Source organism: Eutrigla gurnardus, assembly GCF_963514095.1.
Source record: "Eutrigla gurnardus genome assembly, chromosome: 4".
Lineage (NCBI taxonomy): Eukaryota > Metazoa > Chordata > Actinopteri > Perciformes > Triglidae > Eutrigla > Eutrigla gurnardus.
The window spans coordinates 21,081,403-21,098,342 of NC_139918.1; the positions used below are offsets into that span (position 1 = coordinate 21,081,403).

The following is a 16,940-nucleotide window of genomic DNA, read 5'->3' on the forward strand; positions in this document are numbered from 1 at the left end:
CTTAATTGTTTTTAACCAAGTAACGGAATAAACCACTGACTCTTAGTGTGGTAATACTTTGCTACCGTTTCTGGCTTCACATGTAACCACACAGCTGAAAACACTGTATTCAGATGAATGTTCATTATTCTGAGAAATGTAGGAAATCATTGGTTGCAGTACAAGTCGTTGGGAACGGCAGAGAGTAAGTCGGTAAATATAAACAGCACTGAATCATGACTCTGAAAATTACATCAGATAATTATGATATATGTGACCCAAGGATGGCGAGGTTGAGTCTTCCCAGAAGGAGTAGAAACCTCAAATAATATTAGTCTGCATTTAGAGTTTCTGAACCCGTAACCTAACAAACTTAACCCTGGCTGTTAGATTAAGAGTCAGGATATTAAAATAAACGGCTATAATTCTGACAATTCAACCCTGAAGACTGAACCTTATATACTGTATTTTAGTGACAGAAACACTTGACATTCCTCCTCATTAAGTCACTTACTGGATGTTTTCTGGGAGAGGAGCCGCCGCCTAGTCCTAAGAAGTCCATTGTGTTGTGAAACACAGAGACCGTTGTCTGCTGCAGGACTAGAGGAATGAAGTCTGGTGACCTTTGACCCCTTAGGTCATTGCTGCTATGTTAAAAGCCAAACTCTTCCATGCTTTCACACTGCTTCAGACGCACAAACAGTCCTTTAATAATACATGGCCTAACAGCATAAGGCTGCTCTTCAAATGTGAGTGCTGCAACTCCTTCAGGATGTAAATGTAATGTTAGAAACGACCCAGAGGTAATACCGACATATCTTTCTGATGATGCTGACATCCTGCTGGATATATGCATTAGCATGAGCATCTTCCTGCCTGCTAATGCTGATGTGATATATAAACCTTGATGACACCACTAAACAGACCTTCAATCATAAGTTAATGAATGCCATTATCCTTCAATTTGCAATATGAAAAAGCTTCTAAAGCTGGTTTCTTGTATCCAGACAGACATGGAGTCTTTACAGATAAATACTCTCCATCTCCTTGACTTGACAGTTTAGTAGTAAGAGCTGAAGCTTGAGTTTTTAAGCTATAGCTAAATATAACATTTCAAACTTATCTTTTGAACAAAAACTGCAAACCGGGCAGTTATTATTTGCGTGTTTAACTGATGGAGTTGAAGCGATTTCAACGTTCTCAGAATTTTAATTCACTCGTGTGCCGTTAAAACATAGACTTCACCCAAACTGGAGCTACAAAGGTTTTATACAGAGATATACAGTATATTGCTCTAAATTCCAAAAGAGATGATCTGCCCACAGCCAACCACACATAGACTTCACCCAAACTGGAGCTACAAAGGTTTTATACAGAGATATACAGTATATTGCTCTAAATTCCAAAAGAGATGATCTGCCCACAGCCAACCACAGAAAGACACTAAAAAGCCCACTTAAGAGGCACCTTTAGAGTGCATGGAAAGTGCATCCATGTAAATATTGAATACACACAGTTTGGATTTCACGCACAGATCAATATTGAAGCAATCTGGAAGTTAATCTAATTTGCACTTCTTGGCAAAAATGCTGCTGCAGACTATCGGTGAGGGAAATCACAACAAATTCAGAGTGCAAGATTATTATTATAATTTTTTACAAAGTCACGTGTGATTGTTTTAGGCTGACAGGGTTTCTGTGACGGAAAGGACCAGTTTTAATTTAAAAAAAATCAATCAATCTGGTGTAGCTGAAATATAAATATACATAAAAATAAAAAGAGCCACAGAGATTTCTTTAGCAACTGTTGTTTCTAAGGTCAAGTGTGAACAGTAAAGCTAAAAAAAAAATCCACACTTTAGAGAATCATATATCAAAAAGTGCTGATGTCATTTCATTAACATTTATAATAAAGGACTAAAAAATTATTCTAATGAATCATTTGATTTACTCCTGACTGATTCACCTAATGACTAAACCTTTAACAACTTATGTTGGAATGGAAGTGTAGGAAACAGTATTTCCTGCACTGTTCAGGCAAATAATGGCTCTATGTTCCTGCATCTCCACTATAAGCACTCGCATAAAGATGTACACTATATAGCCAAAAGTGTGTAGACGTCCAGACATTAAACCCATGTGATACCTAACAATGAACATCGTCTACTTCTGACTTCAGGCTTGCCACCAGATTTTAGCACCAGGCATCGGTGATTGTGAGCGTTAGTGAGGTCTAACACTTGATATCGAGTCTGGTTCACAGTCAGTGTTCAGGTTTATTCCAAAGGTGTTGGATGCACTTGAGGTCAGGGCTCTGTAACGTGTTTTTAAGGCATTGTGTGCCGGGAAATAATCCTGTTGAAAGCATTGCCACATAGATGGAGGCACGCTAGTCTGATATTAACATGCACCATTAAGATCTATCTCTTTAACAAGGAGCCCATATAAAGCAACACAAATGATTCCTGTTGCTGTTGTAATAATTCTGACATCTGAGGCCGGCCGGCCAGGAACGACTGACCTGAACCTGTGTAACACTGTTGTGTCCATTTGGCCGGCTTATCAATAACCTCCCTCTCAAGAATCCAATGAATAATGGATCAAAGACAAATGTTACTTAAAATTCCCATCCATCTGAGGGATTAGATCAGCCGGTCCGGACTTCAAACGGCAGAAACGAATCCAGGGCTGCCATGTTTTGAGGTTGGTTATTGATCATGGCTGGCTGCCGTTCAGGGCCTCATGAGTGACTCTCTGACTGCTCCCCACGTGACCGCTGCAGCACAGTTTCCTGGCGGTCTACGTGCAGGAGAAAAAGTGAGACTTCGGGGCAGCGGGCATGTTGATGATTCCTCAAAGTCGGCTCTTCCCTCGGCGGCATTCATCTGTTTGTTTTTCTTATTTTCAAGAACTGAATCCATTTTTGGCGACGAGGCCAAACGGCGATTCATCACATCCCAAGCAGGGCCTCTGCTGCTTTAAGTGGCCTGTATTTTAGAGGTAGAGGAGGGGGATTTGGCTCAGGCCCGATGACTCCCATCATACCTCGCTTTCCTACCTAATGCACTTCAGAGGAAACAGAGGAAACGGCATCAATCATTTCCTTGTCAATAAAGTCATCAAACATATCGGACCAATGCACAATTGATTGGTTTTAATCATATGTTAATGCTGCAGTTAAAACTTGGCTGCTGTCTTTTCTGATATACACAACAAGTAAACATGAGGTCAGCGCTCCTTGATTTGTTCTTGAAGGCAGTTTCTTTTAATAGCAGTGATAAACAAACGTAAGTGGAGTTTTATGTGTTTTGATATCAGGAAAATTAGGGGAAACCCAGTTACAGTACATGTATAAAATCCCGTTGCCTACTATTGATACAATATTAAAAAAAATCAAAAAAAAAAAAAAAAAAATTCCTACCTGCAAACCATATATATGACAGGCCTGTTTCTGGTAACAAGGAGAAGATTGAAGTGGATGTGCTGCTTGTGCATGCTGGTTTCCAACCAGTAGGCGTCGCTGTTTCTCACTAATGAACAGCTGGAGTGAAGATCTGAAGTGATAGCAATGATAAGTTATATTCATAAAAACATTCCTGGAATGGTGCTCATTTAATTTGTATAAACCTAAAGGTGTAGTTTTTAATACTAGACCACGATAATGTATTTTATTGATTGTTGTTTATTTTATTTTTTAAAGCTTTGGATTTGTGACACGCTATCTTTTCATACTTGTGGTATGTCCATCCATCCCCGCGTCCCCACCTCTTGCTCCCAATTATCAGAAGGGGCCGGACCGGTAACCAGACGAAGACTTCTGATTGGCTGAGCGCGGCTTCAATCACGGGCTCGTCCTGTTGGGGAGAACACAATCCGCGCACCAGAAGTCAGAAGTCAAATTTCACCAAAGGGACAGAGAAGGGAAGGGTGAACTATCCGGCTATGTGTTCCTGTCCCGCGTCACAGTGAAGAGCTGCTGTCAGACTTCCTCATGTTGTGAACGTTTCCCGTTAATGTGGGTTTGTAGTAGAAAAAGGAAAAAGAAAAAAGAAGGAGGTTAATTGGACTTGAGGACTTGTTGGCTCCGGCGTGTCTCCCGGACTGTGTCCGCGCAGCTGTTGGCGCACCTGAGTTTGCGCGCCCGTCAACACAGCAGCAACTTACACCGTCATGGTGACTTTACTGACCGGTGGCATGCCTGCTGTGGTGAAGAATCTGGGCAAACGCGCAATTTCTCCCTGTGGAATAACCGCCAGAGTCCAGGTGTCGTCGGGCAGAGCTGATGCGGCCGTTTGGAGGAGCGCATCAGTTTGATGTCCTCTCCTTGGATTTGACGGCGCGCAGGAGTTTGGGATGCAAGAGGGACGTTAGAGAGGCGAACCCCCGGCTGCTTTCACCCGGACTCCACACGGGCTGCCCGGAGCCATGGCCTCTGAGGTGGTGTGCGGGCTGGTCTTCAGGTTGCTGCTGCCTCTGTGTCTCGCAGCTGGTGAGTTTTATTCCAGCGTCCACACATTCTGTACGCATCTTATTCGTCTTGCTCTGTGTGCCTCATTAAATCAACGCATTGTACTTTAAATGTAACTTTTTAGCCCTGTTTTATTGGCAAACACTCCCATTTTCTTTACACTCACACAGAAATCAGAGAATTTGAGTCTGCAGAATCTTAATGATTGTGTGTTCATTTCATAGATTTTTTTAATAATGATTTGTGTGTTTGACCTCGTGATGCCAGAGGTCACAGGTCATTCACCATCAATCTAAAACTCACACCACATGAAAGATATAAGCTGCAGCTTTTAAATATGAATTTACAAAGCGGAGTATCGAGGTGCCAGCTTGGTTCTTCTTCACCTGGCTGTCACCTTTTTATTAGATTTAGTAAAGGAAACCCAGCCGCCAGCAGAGCACCCAGTCACTGCAGAAACAACCTTCAGGAGTCACTCTGCATTCTGCACAGTGTTCATGTCTCAGTTTGTATGTTTTCTAAATGTAGGATATTAAAAAAGCAGAAATGTCAAGTGCATCTTTTTCTATTTTTAGTTTTCCGTTTTAGTGTTTTTTTAGTACTAATAACAGAAATGATTCCTTCCTGTAAATTTGCGTATGTGGTCAAACAGAGAATAGCATTTAAACTGTGTTTTGTGTCATTTTATAGCATTCTAAATACATTTTTGCGGCCCAAGTGTGGTTTCAGGGTTGAGCTTATTGCCTATTAATGAATCATCGGTCTTGTTATTGATTGTTAAGCTGCTGACTGGACATTGAGGACATGCTTGTGGTGTTAATGCTGTTAATTAACATTTAAATAGCCTTATTGGAGCGATGCGAAATGACACGTCCGTCGTGGTTTTGGTAACTTTGTTAAGAAAAGGCGTTCTCCACAGATGGAGTTATTGTTGCTGTGAATGTTTGGTTTCACTAGTTTGCAATCCAGATTTCGAGGATGACTCGCAGTCAAACGTGGCAGCAGTTAGGACTTTTAGCAGCTTTCAAACGGAATGGGGGGGAAAAAAAGTCTCTGATATTACTGGTTTTAACTGAAGAAGAACGCACACAAGGTTTCGTTGAGATGAAGCTGACCTCGCACCTCGCAGAATCCATTAAATGCAGTTTACTTTGTGTTTTAAGCTTTAATTCTGTGGTAGGCCACAAGTGAAGGATGATTAGCGTCTAACTGCCGCTGAGGTTCCACTGTGGTGTCTGTGCGAGACTTATGGGGATGAGGTACTTTTAAAGCTAACAGCATGCTTTCTATTGATAAGACCCACTCAGTACCACCATAATGCATCACTTGACAGCCTGGCGGTCCCTTTTATTTCCAAAAGCAATTGCGGGGCCATGCATTGCCTCCATTAATTCGTGGAAAGTCGTTTTAACAGTATGAATTAATAATGCGGTTGTGAGGGAGGGAAGAATTGCCTTTCCCTTTTATCGTAAACATACCTTTTAATATTTTATGTTTTTTCAAAGTGCAAATGAGCACTTGTCATTCACTGCGGCTCTGCACGGTTACTGACAGGATGAAGGAAATGTGGAGCGGAAAGGAGAGGAAGGTATGCAGACGGCGTGAGGGCGGACGAAGGGACGCATTTCTGCCATCAGCATCACCTGTTCAGCGCCTTCCTTCCCTTCATTGATTCTGACAGTCAAAGAGCTCATCTTAATTAAAACCGGATGGATCCGAGTGTAAATCACTAACCATCAACCCACCACTCTTATTATTTGTAACACTTGTGGCTGGAAGATACTTTTAGGGTTTTGATAATGTGGCTTTGATGCAGTGTGGTTTAAGGGGCAAAATAGGATTAAAATATATATATTCTTTATAACTCAGGTGTGAATAAACAAAGAGAAAACACACAGCAGATGTTACCTGCCTCAAAACACCTCTAACTGTATGCAGTGTGTACTGTATATGCCCACTGTCTCCTCTCTCATGTCCTAGTGAAAGACTGACATAACATAGTCCGTGTTTCCTGTTGGCCATCTGACAGCACCTCTATTGAAAAGCACAGGACTGCTGGACCCATGTGTACACAGTCTCCTCTACCACGACCTCACACACACACACACACACACACACACACACACACACACACACACACACCGCTACAGTTTAGCTGATCAAACAGGCCGCTGTTTATGTGTTTACTGGCACAGTTTGTGAGTGTGAACACGATTATGAGCGTGCACTTTGCCAAGTGTGGGATATGAAGCGTGTGCGCTGTGAACGTACAGACGGAGGTGTAGCTCAGATGTGTGGAGTCAGGCAGGTTGCAGCAGAGTCAGGAGGTGACCTACAATGCTTTTAATCCATTGAAATCATAGTTGTCTTGATAACAACATATTTCAGTATCTAATGGGAGTACAACTGTTCAGTCCAAACCGCGTTAAAGTATGTAAATCAAGGAGAAATAGACCAATAACATGTTGATAATGCATCAGAAATGTAATTCCGGGGTAGTTTATTGAGTAAAAATGAAAGGTTATATAAAGAAAAATCAGCCTTTTGACATAAGCTATACTTTAAATATTGTTTAATAGAAAATTAATTTGAAAAAAGCTGTTGAACTAATAAAATGAAAACTCAGAGGCTCTGCATTGAGGCCTTAGACCTGTGACGGCAGCCATCTTTGCCTGCTGTGTTTATCAACCTTATATTTTCTACTAATCTGAATATTCTTTTTGTCTCAGTTACATTGTTGTCTATTTTTAATTTGTGTGTATAATTATGTGTCCCGTCTCTCAACTCTTACATATGATGCATCTGATGTGTTGCATGTTCATCGGCTGGAATAAACCACATCAGTTCAACTTAAATTCTGGGAACCTGATTCTTTCACAATTTGTTTATGTTCTAGACCAAATAATGAGTCAAGAAAATTATTTAAAACAGAAATACTGAAACCAGGTGTCAGTTACAACCCCGAATAAAATGAAGCGATCCAAAAATATGTGTTACGTTATCTCAAAGACTTTAAAAAGAAATAAGCTAGTAATCAGTTCTTGTTGAATCAGTTTTTTTTTGGATTCTGTGACATCAACCATTTAGTTTCAGGTTTCTTATGAAATCAGTGCTTCACAGTGCGTTATATACTGATGTGGTGTTCTTCGGAGGAGCTTAAATTCTTCTGTTATCACCCAGTACTCGGTCCCGCCAGGCACCGCACCACCTTATCTTCCATCATGACATTTATGTTTTTGGACTCTTAAAGGCCTCGATTTCACATTTAAGACCAAGAAAGGCCACATTGTTTCTCTTGTGGGCTTTTGTTGGCTGTAATAATAGCTTTTTACAGGGAGAGACAAAAAGCTTTGATTTAGACACGAATGGGAAGGTTTCGCAGTGATCTGATATCTGAAAACAAAGGCAGTTTATTTTCCATTCTCTGTGTAAAAATCCTTAAATGGTGAGTCATACGGCGGTCAAGTGTCTGCAGGCTGACAGTGGGAGTAGAGTCCTGCAGATACAGCCAGATCATCTGCTTGGATACAAACAGACTCCTTTCCATCACAGCAGATGAATCATATGGGCGGCAGGCTCCGGACTATCCATGCTGGGCAGGTTGAGAGCTTATTTAGTGCTACATAGATAACAAAGTGGGCTTGGATAGAAAAAGGATGCAGAGGGTGAGGCCAAAAGAGTCATTCACAGTCGTGGTTTAAAAGCTACTTCACCTCACTTGTTCAAAATGTTTGAAAAGGAAACAAAAATAATGATGAACAAGGATAATAAATTCCTTTTAAAATATGTTGGTGGCTGTACTGTCTGGCCCATCAAGCATTCGTGCAAACTTAATCGTATAATCTACAGTTCTTGATTTGTTTTCCCTCAAAGATGACAAAACCCCACAACAATTTAGTCCGTTTTCATTGGTTTGTATCTGAGCCCAGAGAAACCCAGGCGGCTCCCTTTCTGTGGAGCTCCAGCAAAGGAGAGTCGGAGCCAAGTCAGATGTCAATGAATGGCTCCATTGAGTGTGCAAAGATAAATAAAAGCAGCGTTTTCAGCCGTTAAGTGTAATTTTTCAGTCGTTAGGTAGCGACCCAGATGGACTTGGACAGTAACTCACGCAGCCGACCTCGTTGTAAACTTTGTGCTTGTTGATTTAACCCGCCAAAAGAAATTTAGGAGGTCAGACTGTGTGTCCACATTTGGTACAAGGTGACTGTGTGCTTTCCTCGGATTCCCTCTCGACCTCCCGGCCTCCAACCTTCAAAGAAACATACAGTGTAGGAACAGGAAGAGGCTAATCTCATATTTAGTGCACACTTGAGGAAAAACCTAAACCGCGAGTCGTACACGTTTCGTGAGATATTCTCTGGAGCCGAGCTTGTTTACGAAAAACACCTCCTGCTGTGCTTCAAGCATGAGCTTAAGAGCTAAGTGTTCGTGACAGTGCGGTTCGGTTTAGACCCGTTAATTGATGTTCAGTCAGCAGCTGTTTAACTGGTAAAAGCCACCGACCGGGGCGGATCGCCAGGCTGACTGGGAAATGAGGTGCGTTACGGATCAATACATCAATTAATGGTTTTTGGAAGTCGTGTTTGTTTGCACTTAAGTATTTTAACTTTCATCGTGAGGCTCGAAAGAGAGTGTGTGTGTGTGTGTGTGTGTGTGTGTGTGTGTGTGTGTGTGTGTGTGTGTGTGTGTGTGTGTGTGTGTGTGTGTGTGTGTGTGTGTGTGTGTGTGTGTGTGTGTGTGTGTGTGTGTGTGTGTGTGTGTGTGTGTGTGTGTGTGTGTGTGTTAGTGACATCCTCAATACTGTAGTGCATCAATTCATGAACGGGCTGCAACTAATTATTCCTTTCATTATAGATTAATCTATTGATTTATTGTGTTCAATGGTTTATTGTTAGAGTGGTGAAAATGTCATATCTTAATGTTGAATCCCTCAAATATTCAGTTAAAAAATGAGGCAAATCCTCATATTTTCTAAGCTGGAACCAGAGAATATTTTGCTTACACAAAAATGTATAAAAAGTTTAATAATATTTCTCAAATCTCCTTTGATGCCTCCATCAAAAAGACTAAAACAAACAGTGAATTATTTTCACACACTGGTCGGGAAGTTTTACACTCGTCAGTCTCCGTTTGGCTGCGTTTCATTTAACGTCTTGGCAACCACCAGTTACTTTCCTGTTTTCAAAACTCAGAGGTCCATCGTGCATTTTAATGACATCTGTTTTTCCGAACGCCACTCTGTTGCAAAACGTTCAGAGATTGTTTTTGTAGAGTTTTATCTTACAAAAAAAAAAAAAAAGTGCATGAAATACTAGGAGATTCTTGCAAGATGAAATCTTCACGCATGATATGAAGCTGTTCATTGTGAGGCACTTTACAGCAAAGGAGACTGCAGGCTGCTCACTCAGTTAATTGTCTCTCTTCACACACAAACACTATCAAGTGATTATTTGACTTTGAAACAAACGGAAACGATTACCGAATTAAGTTCAGGCTCTTGTTGTGATCTCTGCTGATGATGAGGTTTGGGATCGTTAAGTTTGGTTCGAGGAATGTTCTGGCTTTTTATGACAACCAGCAGATTTTCTACATTGCTAGCTTCTGCACTTTATTTACTATTCGACGCTCACCAAGCAGTAAAAACACTGTTGTATTCTTTAAATGGATTAAAATGCAGACTTGCTGTTAAAAAATGTGTGTTGTTTTTTTTGCAGCTTGCCTGTTCAGGTACAATGGCCTGTCCTTCGTCTACCTCATCTATCTCCTGCTCATCCCTCTGTTCCCGGAGCCCACAAGCACAACAATGCAAGGTAAGAAGTACAGCGTCCCTCCCTTTTGATTCTTCACACGTTTGATGGCTTTAGCCTCCAGGTTGAATCGCAACATTGTTCTCAGTAATGTTAACCGGCCCTCCTTCTCCAGGGGACGTGAGACGGGGATGGATCTGGCACAGTTCAGCCCATATGGGCTCGTGCGAGTACATCTGTAATAATGATGATGATAAATAAATGATCTGAGATAGAAAGAGATGAGGAAAACAAACATTTTTAGGCTTAGGTTTGGTTTATTTGCACAGATACTTACTTAGAAACTTAGACGAGCCTGTAAAATATCCTTCAGAGAAAAAATAAATGAACCTCAGAAATGAGGGCTGTTTTTGATAATGGCTAACCACTTCAGTTATCTATAAAAGCTTCTCCTCAGGCCCACTGTTTCCTTAGATGGGTTTCATTTCCTAATGCCATGATCTTGCGTGCGTTTGACAAGGGTTATGAGTTAATTCAGCCAATGTGGAGATTTCTATTTTAGCTCTTTTGGTATTTGGGTTTAGACACAATTTCAAGAAAAGGAATACAAATCACAGCGGACCTCCGAGTGTCGGCTTTCCGTATAAGACCGAGGCGACTTCTCCTCACAGGTGGTGAACGTTGGATTGCGGTCGCCGACTTCAGCCGCACCTTTTATGCACTCCGCTTACTGCAAACCGCTGCACATAATGTGGGTCTCTGCAGGAGACCACATGCAGTGTTTAATAATACATCAGACCATATCGGCGGAGGGAACAACATCCAGTCCGAGAGCCGTCTCTGCTCGTCTGCAGCTGAAATAACAATCAGGAAGTAAAGGAGGAGGAGAGAGGGGAGAGGAGGGAGCAGAGAAAGTGGACCACTTACACTCTCATCAATAGTTAAAGAGAGAAATGTTCTAGCAAATCTCAGTGTTCATGTATCTGATGGCTGTTGACGTCAAACGTCAGTCAACCCCTCATTGAGATCCTGTTGTGTTGCTTTAATGTGTGATGGACACTTTAACACCAATCAGACCGATAAGTGAATCTCGGATGCTTAAACATTTCTTTCTTTTCTTTTCTTTTAATTTAAAAATGTTTGTAGCCACCAATACTGCGTTTGTTCTTGGTTATGAGACTTTTATATTTCACATCAAAGTTAATTTAGTGTTTATATTTAATTTAAAACAGAATTTTGATGAATTTTTCACTTTTTATTACGCCTCCTGCAATTTGAAAATATATTGCTATATTAGAATTAAGTTAAACTCAGATTAAAAAAAAGATAAAATAAAATAATAAAATCAAGAAGGTACGTACATAATTAAATACGTTTTAGTTTACCTTCTTTCTGGTATTTCCACATAACCAATTTAACCATATTAAGGTGTTGGGACACAAGAGGCTGTCTAAATGAAAACTTTCATGAATCAGTGTGTCCCAAAAGCATTTAGAGTGCAGTTAGAAAGTTGTTTTTCAAACATTTGTTTCTTGGCAGAACAGGTAGTTTCAAAAATAAATCTGCATAAAGAAATGAATCCCTGTGTGCTAATTATTATAAAGCTGTTGTATAATTATATATATAGTTAATGGGGATCAAATGGTTACCGGTCTGATGCAACTATGATATAATTTTCTTCTTAAACTCACGTTTCTATCTGAACATCACACACTGTGTTTACTGTCGAGGGATCGTGACCAGAAGTGGAAACGCAAAATGCGTTAATATTGCAAGTTGCCACTTGGTGCTGTTACATATTCTTCTAGTGCAACACCTGCCAGAACATCTGGCTGCCTCACCTGTCTGTCAACATAGAACATCTGGCTGCGAGCGCCACAGGGAGGTTTTAGTGAGCCGGGACATACTAACAGGTTCAGTTCTGACTGATTATAAAGTGATTGGAAACTCTAATAATTTTAGGTTTATGTTTGTCAAATTATTGAAGGAAAATTATATCTTTTCCTTCCTGGCATTTAAATAGCTCTCTTAATACCTGCTGACAGTGCAAATTGACAAAATACACATCGTGCAGAAAAGAGACACTCTTTTAGAGGGAGTTCGGAGAGGGATCAAGCTAAATTCAGTGCTTTGTTTTGATGCTTTGTTTCATTTGTGTCTGTTGAATAAGGACGTGATTAAAGGACGTGAGGGGAGTTAAATCTGGAAAGTTAATTTAAACCAAATGTTTTGACATAAATAATGCACGATGTAAATTTGCTTGAAAAAGCCACAGCGATGCCGTGTGCCCAAGGATGAGTCAGCACACAAGACTCTGATCCAAACCGGAGACAAACATTATCTTAGGCAACTTGTTGTTGTTGTTGGTGGTGGTGATTACCTCTCTCAATGTCGTAATTGCAGTATTTGGCTCGGCAGCCCCTTGAAGGCATTTAATTCTCAGTGGAGGTGAACAAAAACCTCAACTGTTGCTCGTATGCGTAGGCATTATACAAGACTTTCTACCGTGGGTGCTACACGCCTTGTTGAATGGGCACCCACATGACAATCTGCCCTTTGGGGAGTCTTTTAGCACTGTTGCTGGAATTTGTATAAATATTTGATGTTATGGATGATTTATCAGGTTTATGTCTTAGCTGCTAGACATCCAGAAGATGGTGTCTGGCTTTAATGCATTCTCTTTGTTGTTTTTTTTATTTTTCATCCTTTTTTTAAGACCTGAGACAATTTTATATCTTATATTTTTGTATTGTCTGGCAAGCCGTGATGGAAGAAGTACTAGTATAAGGTATTCATGATGCAGAATAAACCATTACTGAATAATATAAACCCACTGGAATTTAATTATTGATTAATTTGACTAGTTGTCGTATAAATATAGTGGAATAAGAAGTACAATATTGGTTTCAAAATGTAGTAGTGGAAGTATAAAATAGAAATGCTTAGGTGCCTTAAAATTTGACCACTTAAATGTAAATGTTCTTAGTAATATTCCATCACTGCTGGCAGGGACAGGGAGTTTTATTTGCCTTTTGTGGCGCTATGATTTGCCAACGCCATGTGGTCAAACCGGGTCTAAATGTAGTTGATATGGTCGTCTGATTGATTTGGGAAAATACAGCAACCGTTAAAACTGAACAATGCCCTCTGATTTGGAAACCTTTACACATACTATACTCTTGGGATGGCACAGTGAGACTGAATAATGAGGTGAAGCAAAATACAGATTGCTGTCACACAACAAAAATGCAATTAACAAATAGGGAAAAAAAGGGGAACCGAGCCAAAGCGGTTGCGTTGTCCTGAGCCTCAGGGTCAGTTCGGACGCAGAAGTTCACTCTCACACCTCATACCTCCCGTATTTACAAGCATTCTTTTTCCTCTTTGTGAAAGCACAGGGAGTCACAGTGGGGAAATGAGCACAAATTAGTTTTTAACTTCAACATTTAATTTGCCTGCCGTGCTCTGCTGTTGCACAAATTTGATCAGGTTGGCCCTCGATGGCCTGAGGCTCAGCAGCAGTGCTTCACCGTTAGCCAGGATATTGTTCTATACACTACAGTTAAACTGTTGCATGTTCCCCCGCAAGGATGCAGTAAATTTACAATGGAGATGTTGCCCTGCGATGAACCAGTGGGCCGAACTGTGCGGACACGTGGGACGGTTTAAGGGCTGATAATTGAGGCATTAAAGTAATTTCTTCATCAAACGAGAAGAATGGATGAACGTTTTAATTTTTCACAAACGAGAGGGATCTGAGTAATCCTACTGTCGAGAATGATCACCATAACAACTCCTGAAATTATCCCAAATACCTGTAGGTGCGCTATAAAATAGCCATGTGTTAAACAGCTGTGGCAGCTCTTCACACGGCTCTCATCCTTCCCTCCCAGGAACGGTAACACTGAAACTGACGGCTGTATTCTTTACCTGCATTAAAGGAAGACGGCCGGAGAGCACCGAAGCCAAGAAACCAAAAAAGCTGGTTTTGCTCTTCCTACGATGAGTCGGTGATGATTAGAGGTATCTGGTTCTTCAGAGTGTTGCCAGCTCTAAACCAGGATATGAATCATGCTCCACATGAAATCCCCCTTTGGTTGCTCTCCAAGACACCTTCACCGCTTTTATCTGACTAATTCGATCAAAACGGCTCCCGACGTCCCAGCTGATCACATGAACATGGATCATTGTGTTCTTTGCTCAGTTGACAGGATTCAAATTTTTCCTTGAAAAAAGAAAAACCCAGCAAAGAGACCTTCTCTGGGTTTCGGTGCGTGAACGGCAGAAATAACATGTGGAAATCCTTAAAGTGAGTGGTGTTGGTGTTGGAGGTGAACTCACTTTGGCTGCTTTTCCTTCTCCAGGCCACACAGGGCGTCTGCTGCAGTCCCTCTGCTTCACCAGCATGTCCTTCTTGTTGCTCCACATCATCTATCAGATTACCGTCAACAGCCTCCTGGCCGGGAACTCCATCAACTCCGACTTCAACTGTGAGTACAGCACACTGCAGCCTTCATGGTCCCTGAAGGTAGCGATGCTTGTTGAAATCAAAGCGACACGATGGATTTGATTGATCGTTTAAAAAAAACGCAGACTAATAAACCCTTTTAAACAAAATGTTTGATATTGGTTGAACTGGGGCAATCTCTTCTACTAAAACATATGCTTACATACAACCACATGGTTTTAGCCAAATGCGTTAGAAAGGTATAAAGGTGGCTTCATAATTGATGAAAGGGGGATGAAGGAAGTCCTGTAGATACCAAAAAGGGGAGGATATGTCCGATTTCTCATGTTTATTGCACACCTGCAACAATAGCCTTAATGGTGCTGTAATGATATTCCCCATAATAACTGTCTCGCTCTAATCATTTGATACCATTTCTGAACATGAGACGGCCATTGCTATATTTACATTGTTTCATTCACTGTGACGGAAAGCAACGGTAGAGCAGAAGGGTTACCGTGGAAATGTCTGAAGATGTTTGCTACTTAAGAGAAGATAACTGCTTCATGTTGCTGCTTCGGATGAAACACGAGCAGTCCAAACCGATCGATCACAGTTCTTTCGGTTCCCTTGTGGTATGTCTGCATCTACCATAGTCCCAGAGGGTGGTTAATCTTTTATGTGCACCTGAGCTATAATGTAGCCTTATTTGTAACTCCTTAATGCAGAAGTATACATGAAGCTTAAACATAACTATACATCTCTAACCATGCTTTAGCTCCTTACAGTTTCAGGTGGTCCAAAGAGGATCATCACCCTCATCACTGACGAGTTAATCCCTTTGAGAACTCCTGTAAAACCAAAAGAGAGAGATTTTCTGCTCGTCGGGCCACATGTTCATGATGGACTGTGTGCATACGTGTGTCCCATCCATCACACAGGCCGTTTCCTTCTTAAACTCTGACCCCGAGTCAGCGATGCAGTGTCATGGCGTTGTACATCACAAGAGAAGGTGTGGAGGGAAAGTTTCCATCCATAGAAACACAACAAAGTGGAGGCATGATCCATTTGCAGGAGAAGGCAAAAAAAAAGAAAAAGCTCTCTGATAAAGAATTTCGATCTAATTTCGTCACGTCGTGAAGCTTTATGACTGCAACACATTCCTCGATGTAATGAGCTTCCTTGTGCCATATGGCGACGTAGAGGAAAAACAAGATGTTGCTGCCAGTAAAGCAAACACTGTAAGCTACTGACTCGGTGTTGGGAAGGCGTTAATAGTTGGCCTTGGGCTTCTCATGAAACTTTATATCAAACTGTAAAATGTTTTAATGTGTCTTGATGGGACAGAGCCTGACCTTGTGTGCTAATGAAAAGAACGGACCTTATCGCCTCGGGCAGAAACACACAGGGCCGTTCAGAGAGCGGAGACTAAATATCCACTCAAGGCAAAGCTTTATTACTAAACGGCGGCAGTTTTTGGCAGACAACCCTGCCCTTCTCTATGGAGTGTCTATTTGTGACAATACCTGGCAGCTATCCGACTATTTACACCAGACCAAGTTGAATATGCTACTTAGCTGGTTCTTTCTGACAGGACGATTTAGTAGTAGTCTTAGTAGTATAGTAGTAATAGTTAGTAGTAATATTAATAGCAATAGTAGTACTAAGAGTGTTAGGGAGCAGCTTGTGGTGGATGATGGGTCAAACTGTTTTTACACGTAGCTGAACAACATCAACAGTGATGTTGTCAGTGTGAGCATGTTAGCATGCCCACGTTAGCATTTAGCTCATTACAACCTCACAGAGCTGCTAGCAAGTCGAACGCCTTCAGGGCAAGTGAGTTAGTTTAGATCTAAGATAAAATCAGTCTCGACTGTCGCTTCGAATAAACACCCATGAATACCATATCATCACTAGCAAACATTATATTTATGACTAAGAGAATCTGCCCGTGGTTACCGGTAATGTCCTCTCAGACTATATTTCAGGAAGCTCCACTGGCACTTGAATAAATATCATCTTGAGTCATTATGTGCGACACTTAACAGCACCGGGCTGCTCAGGAACTGCTTTAATGGGAGCAGCTGGTGGATTCTAGATGTCATTTGACAATTAATGACACACCGGCTGTAGAAATTAAACAATATCACACTCTCATAAAGAAAAAAAATGTTTATGAAGCTAAAGAGACACTTGAAGCTCTTTATGACCGATACGTGACGATACTGACGATCAAATGTTTGGATTAAATAATTAGACTAGCTAAAATATATTGAATACTTTACATTATTAAAAATATT

The 16,940-nt window shown here is 41.0% G+C and overlaps 1 protein-coding gene across 1 annotated transcript in view; it reads left to right on the forward strand.

Annotated features, from left to right (window-relative positions):
* Positions 1–3,906: 3,906 nt before the first annotated feature.
* The window catches only part of piezo2b (piezo-type mechanosensitive ion channel component 2b), a 68,924-nt gene continuing 55,890 nt past the window's right edge, over positions 3,907–16,940 (forward strand). Inside the window, exons 1-3 of the mRNA XM_084007017.1 lie at positions 3,907–4,467; positions 10,161–10,256; positions 14,558–14,683. Coding sequence (XP_083863143.1) covers positions 4,404–4,467; positions 10,161–10,256; positions 14,558–14,683 — 286 coding nt within the window. The 5' untranslated portion in view covers positions 3,907–4,403. The remainder of the gene's footprint in view (positions 4,468–10,160; positions 10,257–14,557; positions 14,684–16,940) is intronic.